Source organism: Platichthys flesus, chromosome 7 (assembly GCF_949316205.1).
Source record: "Platichthys flesus chromosome 7, fPlaFle2.1, whole genome shotgun sequence".
In the NCBI taxonomy this organism is placed as follows: Eukaryota; Metazoa; Chordata; class Actinopteri; order Pleuronectiformes; family Pleuronectidae; genus Platichthys; species Platichthys flesus.
This window is the reverse complement of record NC_084951.1, coordinates 5,787,391-5,794,270: the sequence shown is the minus strand read 5'-3', so window position 1 is coordinate 5,794,270 and position 6,880 is coordinate 5,787,391. Positions and strand designations below refer to the sequence as shown.

The following is a 6,880-nucleotide window of genomic DNA, read 5'->3' as shown; positions in this document are numbered from 1 at the left end:
AATAATGCTCCATAAAACTGTCTTGTGAATTTACCAATACATATATTTTAAGGACTTTGATGTAAAATTATGTGAAATACATCAAACTTTTACTTTAGCCAAATATGCATTTATTCAAATAAATAAATATTATACTAATATAAATATACTTTTATCGAAACGCTCCCTCCCAAATATATATTTCTTTATTCTTAATCATTTCAAATAAAGCCAGTTTTTTTTCAGTAAACACATTTTATTTGGTTTGGTAGCAAAATCAGCACCTCAGGACAACAGTATGACGCGGACAGCCTCCTAAGGGGTCAAACAGTTTCAGTTACAGGACACGCACAGGGAAGACATGCACTACCTACTGTAGCAGGCAATTTTAATACATAGTTTAACAACACTGAAGCATTGTTTTAGTACATTCACATTCCTTTGACAAATCCACAGTCCATTTGACGCAACACAGTTTTGATGGTAACAGTGTATGGAATAGCTGTCGCATTTCAAGGAAGTGTTTTCTTCATATTTGCAATTTGCCCAGTTTTTCTTAATCTCACTTTCTAAGACACAATCTTTTTAGTACAGACAGTCAGACATCAGATCTTAAATTCTTTGGTCCCTTCAGATCTTTGCGTTGATTTACTGTTTCATGTTTAGACTCTATTGGAGAGTGAATGGCAAGCATTTTACTTCAGACTTGTGTATTACGTTACTTTGGGTGAGGGGAGAACTGTGAGTATAAAACTACCGGAGAGGCAGAGGCGATCATAGTAGACAGGTGGCTACACCTCTAGACTAGACAGCTCAATCCTCAATGACCTCGGAGGACTCAGACACCACCCTGCCATCCTTGGTCTCGATCATTTTGATCACGACATTCTTCTTGGTTTGGGAGGTGCTGTAGCCACCAGAACTGCCGCCACTGAAGCCGCCCGCGCTGCTGCCATATCCACTGCTGTATCCACCTCCATATCCACCGCCATATCCACTGTTAAAACCGCTGGAGTAGCCGCTGGAGTAGCTGCTCTTCAGGCTGTCCTTGGGGAAAGCATTGTAGCTTGCTGTTGAAGAAGGAGAGGTTGGAGAAAATGTGTGAAATTTGTTAAAACCTGTAAAAGCTCGGTCAAAAAGACAGAAATCTCTGTCAACGAAGGTGACTTACAGCTCTGCTGAGAGATGTTGATAGACTGGATGCCAGTCGCCAGCCTGTCTTCCTCTCCCTCGAGCAGTTTCCTGTAGGTTGCAATCTCAATGTCCAGAGCCAGCTTGACGTTCATCAGGTCCTGGTATTCTCGGATCTGGCGGGCCATGTCCTGTTTGGCTCTCTGCAGGGCATCTTCCAGGTCCCTGATACGGGCCTTGGCATCCTTCACTGCAATTTCACCACGCTCCTCAGCCTCTGCGATCTGAGCCTCTAGGTTGGCGCGCTGTGAAAATATTTAAACATGTGTTTAACATGGGGCACCAATATATAATATAATACACTGGCTCAAAATGTTATTGTGCCAAAACATCGACATACCTGTCCCTTAATGGAATCGATCTCTGATGTGAGTCTCTGGATCATGCGGTTAAGGTCTGATATCTCTGTCTTGGTACTTCTCAGGTCATCTCCATATCTGCTGGCGGATGTCTGCATCTCCTCATACTAAATGAACATCAGCAAGACAAGGTATTGTTCAGTATTTCTGATAAGGTTGAAAAGGTTTTTACAAATCCAATTTCACTTCAGTAGGGAAAAAAGGATCCATGGATATATAAAATCTTTCATGTTTAATGAGAAAATGTGATTACCTTGGACTTGTACCATGTCTCTGCTTCAGCGCGGGAGCGATTGGCAATGTCTTCATACTGTGCCTTGACTTCAGCCACAATGGAGTCCATGTCCAGGTTACGGCTGTTGTCCATCTCCACAACAACTGAAGTGTCCTTGATCTGGCCCTGGAGCTCATGCAGTTCCTGAAGAAGTAAAAAGAAAAAGAGAAGAAGAGAGATTAGTCAACCCCAATTTACTGAGTAAATCAAGCTACTGCACTTCCAAGGGGGGGACCAGAGGTTAATCAAGATGGAAAAAGGATCTAAATAAAAACCCCGGATTTAGCAAAGTAGGAACCTATTTTATATTCACACTACAAGGGTCATACGCCTACCATAACTGGATTAATCAATCAGAAAAGGGGCTGAGCATAGAGGGAAAGGATGAAACGTACCTCCTCATAGATCGACCTGAGGAAGTTGATCTCATCTGTCAGGCTCTCGAGTTTGGCCTCCAGCTCAACCTTATTCATGTAGGCCTCATCGACATCCTGGCAAAAAAAAGAAAAAGAAAAGCATTTTTTAGACATCATAACATTCAAATCTTCAGTGGAAGAGAAGTATCAAATGCCGAAAGAAACTGCAAATGAGGTAAGAGATTTGTAGTTGCGTGACTCATGATGCTGACCTTCTTGATGAGGACAAAGTCGTTCTCACACTCTGTGCGCTTGTTGATCTCATCTTCATACCTGAGAGGGGAAAACAGAAATCGGTCATGCTCCCATTCACTTCTGAGATTTTATACACTGGTGTAACACTAGGAGGCACAAGTGGTCCATTCCAAAATCTTGAACTCCTGTGGGACATTAGCCTCAAATTGTCTGTTCACTCAGGGCCCAGCCTAAGAGGTATTACTGACATGTCTCCCTCACGGGCTTCCCAGCTGATATGCTCCATTTGTTTGTGCGCTACTAACAATTATGTTTTGCGCCTGTTGTGTCATGTACCTGTTTGTGTCATGCGAGTCAGCATCCACACATTTAGGCTTGTCTCGTCTTATGTGTAGCTATAGACAGCTGTGTTGACAGCCCACTCTGAAAAATGAGTTTTAGCTCCAGACGTATGTAATGTAATCGCTGTTCAGAACATGCCTTCTCAGTGATGTAATTCCCACGAGTTTGTGTGACGCAAGACAATGGACAGATGTAGGGAGTAGTCCGCATAATGATTTCCTCAGTGTGTACTGCAAGGCTTGTCCTGAAGCTCAGATCTAACTCGAACTGTTGAACATGTGTCTTGATGTTGAAGAATGCAATGATATTATATTTATGAGCCATTTGCCTTTTTGCAACAAAACAAAGGCCTGATGACACAAAAATCCTCACGTTTGAACACACTCACTTGTTCTTGAAGTCCTCCACCAGGCCCTGCATGTTGTGCAGGTCAGCCTCCAGCTTCATCTTGTCGTTGCCAAGGCTGTCCAGCTGTCTGCGCAGGTTAGTGATGTAGGCCTCAAACATGGCGTCGATGTTGGAGCGGGTGGTGGTCTGCCCCTGCAACAGGTTCCACTTGGTCTCCAGCATTTTGTTCTGCTGCTCCAAGAATCGCACCTGATGGCCACAGAGAGATGCAGGGAGAGACAAATGTCATTGGTTGAGTGCAACGCTCATAACCACATTTGTTCATTGAGAAAGGAATTAGTTAGGAAAACCTTTACAAAGAATCAATGACTTACACACATGGAAACTTAATCCTACTCATTTCAGATCAATGAATGATATTTTCTTGATATAATTTCGCTTTCTCTTGCTAAAACATTGCCTTGCGGTTAACATTACCATCCCTCATATTCATTCATTGTCTACAGTCTTTGTTCTTATCTGTATTTGTGGTCTGCAAACTGGCTGAGTTTCCACACTGGCCCTACCAATCCAAAAAGGAAGGCCTACATGACGCATGTGCATCCTGACAGGGGGCAGAGAGGAAGTAGAACAAGAAGAGGTTGGAAAACACCAGTGATGGAGGAAAAATCCACTTAAACCCTCTCTTTCCTTGTCTTCCTGTTTTTGTGCGTTGAGGGAAGACAAATGCAGAAAGGGCCAGAGGAGGGTTGATGCCAAAATGCATCCGCAGGCAGATGCAGAAGAGTAAATATTTAACTACTAGAGGTGTGATGACGGACAAGAACAAAGAACCAAGTGAGGGGGGGGGGGGGAGTGAAGAGGCCATGTAGCAGGTGAGCATATAGGACGAGGGGAGGTACAGACTTATGAAACAAATGTGAAACAGTGAAAGCAGATGTAACAAAATTAGAGTTCAGGTCACATCCAACCATGCCCTCATTTTAACACGAGTAAATACTGATACGAGAAAATAGATCAAAAGTTTTTCCCTTCTGATAAGTATGCAAAATCCACTTTATCTGCCTTGTCAAAGGGAGAAAGAGAGTTGATAGTCAGTTGGCCTTGACAAGAACATGAAACCAACTGGCCTTTTAAATATTAACCCACTGCAGAGTCCTTAAAGGACAAAAACACCCGTGACTACAACACCAATGCTGGACTTTAATGCACATTTGAAAACTTAAAGGTCTTTGTTTTCATTCGCCAAATGAGCTCTACTTAAAAAGTTTGTCAGGGACCAAGAAGTTTTTGCCATGAGGTTAACAATATAACTAAGTACTTTGTGTGTGTGTGTGTTGGGGAGGGGTGGAGGCCACAAGGCCAGCAGATAGAGCCACACCCAAGCTAAGGGAGGGACCAGTCCCAAGGTAACTGGTATCACAAGCACCGAGCTCTGCCCTGACACACCCTTAGCTTTCTCTCTCTTTCGCTGTCTTTGTCTTTCTCTGTCTCTCCTTTCTGCATATCTGTTTTTCATCACTATAAAAGGGCATTCTGAGCCAAAGAGATAGAGAGCCTAGCCCTGAAGTTTGAGCGCATACAATCTTTTTTGCCATAACTGCATTTGTGGGAGGTGATGAAAGCAGAGAGGGGAATAAATCAACTTTCTGAACGCAGCAAGAGTGAGGAAATCAGCATTGACGAGACATGTGGCTAACATATGGACCTTGATATCAGATATTGCATAACAATGTCACAGCACTGAAACTGTTTGACTACACTTTGACTGAGTTTTACATCCAACTTAAGCTACTCCTGTTTGGAGTGGAGAATCTAGCAAAGGCTAGTGCCTGATTAACCATAACTTTCTGGTACACACATCGAAGGTAGGGTCCAAAACCATAAGACCACTTCTAAATTGAAAACGGTCTCAGAGTTTTGGACTCCACTGTATCTGCCCTATATTACCTTGTCAATGAAGGAGGCAAAGCGGTTGTTCAGGCCCTTGATCTGCTCCTTCTCCTGGGTGCGGACGACTTGGATGTTGGGGTCAATCGAGAGGTTCAGGGGGGTCAGCAGGCTCCTGTTCACAGTCACTGCGGTGATGGGGGCCTGAGCACCCATGCCACCACCAAAGCCCATTCCCATACCTCCGCCGCCACCCATGCCACTTCCATAGCCCATTCCCATACCTGCGCCACCCATGCCTGAGCTCACGCTGTAGGCAGTGCTGCTGGTGATGCCAGATCCTCCAAAGCCCCTGCTCTGTCCTCCTCCATAGGAGCTCTGGACACCGTAGCTTCTGCGTGAGACAGAGCTTGGTCCAGCATAGGAACTGCTGCTGAAGTTCCGTGGGGCAGAAGAAGACTTTACACTATACGAAGTGTTCTTGTAGGTGGACATTCTGAAATCTGGAGTGGACTTGTGAGCCTGGGAAGGTCAGACCGAAGGGCTTGGATTGCAAGGCAGGCAGGCAGAGGGGAGAGACCAGAGTTGGTAGACAGAGAAGAAACTACTGAGGAGTTTTAAAGCCTGATGATGTGGGAGGAGCCTGGCCCGAGCTGCCATTGGCTGAAGGGCAGGGAGAGAGAGGGAGGCAGGGCTGTAACTGTACACCTCCATGACACATTGTCCAGACACTCAAAACCATTACCTGCGCTTTCTACATGCGCTTCTCTCTGTTGTTAGAGAAAACCTTATCTTTGGCGAGGATTGTCGGGCAGTCACATTTCTGTGTGTCCAGTCTTGTGAAGTTACTCAAACACACCACAGCTGATTCAGCAAGTCGGATCTGGAGGTCTGATTACGTTTTTCAAAGAAAAATAACTAAGCAGAAAATGCTCACAAAAAGTTTCGGTGTGTCCTAGTGGGTGTGCACATTCACATTCATGCAGGTGTACATTAATGTGTATGTATAATGCAACGATAAGTTGTGCCTGTGTGTGTATGGGGGGGGGGGGGTTGTTGCTGATGTACTGTTGGCCCATACGACAGTGAACGTGGAATGTAAAATGTGATATAATGGTGTTTAATTAATAAGAGTAAATTTGATAGTACTTAACATTTATTTTGCCACAATTTTCTGTCCCATTCGCGTCCTTCCTGTTACTTCACAATGTTCAATGTGTCATGCACAATAATAATTAATAATATAAGATAAGATACTCCTTTATTAGTCCCATGATGGGGAAGAGTCAAAAGGGCGTCAGCAAGTAATAAGTAACATGCAATACTTAAGTGTGAGAAGTATTTAAAATATATAGAAAATATGAATGTAATGAGACTAATAAATATATAGTGTAAAGACAGGGAAATATGTGCAGTGCGAAAATATGTACAGTGAATGCGCATAAAACTTGCACAAAAGCAGCTAATCCCAACAAGTTTTATTCTACACTGTTCATCCTGTCTTCTTAAAGGTATACGTCATCATTTTGTGGAATGCACTTATCTAATTTGTTGCAAGAGTAAAATGATTTATTGATACCACGCTCATGTTTGTATTTGTGGCTGCAGCCAGGGGCAGTGCAACAGGTTAGACAAACCAGGCAAACCTGAGTGGCAAATCATATAAGTCAACAGCATCGACAATTGTGTTGGGCCCCCCAGGTTGTTTTTTGCCCGGGGCCCCGAAGTGAAATGGCACTGGCTGCAGCTTTTATGGACTGGATACAGGGGAAACAGTTAGTGCCTGCTTCAGTATAAAGGTGACCCTATCGACCAGCACAGTCCACCAGTTTTTATGCCTATATATACATATATATATATATATATATATATATATATATATATTT

General features: G+C 43.5%; 1 protein-coding gene across 1 annotated transcript; it reads right to left on the bottom strand.

The window, feature by feature from the left end:
• Window positions 1-214: 214 nt before the first annotated feature.
• On the bottom strand, window positions 215-5,591 carry krt8 (keratin 8). The gene is made up of 8 exons (XM_062391382.1): window positions 5,055-5,591; window positions 3,145-3,353; window positions 2,432-2,492; window positions 2,199-2,294; window positions 1,783-1,947; window positions 1,511-1,636; window positions 1,151-1,415; window positions 215-1,049 (listed from the first exon to the last, which is right to left on the bottom strand). The coding sequence occupies exons 1-8, from the start codon at window positions 5,487-5,489 to the stop codon at window positions 793-795; spliced, it is 1,614 nt and encodes a 537-aa protein (XP_062247366.1). The 5' UTR covers window positions 5,490-5,591; the 3' UTR covers window positions 215-792.
• Between the last annotated feature and the right edge of the window lie 1,289 nt (window positions 5,592-6,880).

Coding starts and splice junctions, on each gene's coding strand:
- krt8 (XM_062391382.1), bottom strand. CDS start 5,489: ATGTCCACCTACAAGAACACTTCGTATAGTGTAAAGTCTTCTTCTGCC. Junction 2,295..2,431: donor ACTTTGTCCTCATCAAGAAG/GTCAGCATCATG, acceptor TTTTTTTGCCAG/GATGTCGATGAGGCCTACAT. Junction 1,416..1,510: donor TCGATTCCATTAAGGGACAG/GTATGTCGATGT, acceptor ATATTTTCACAG/CGCGCCAACCTAGAGGCTCA.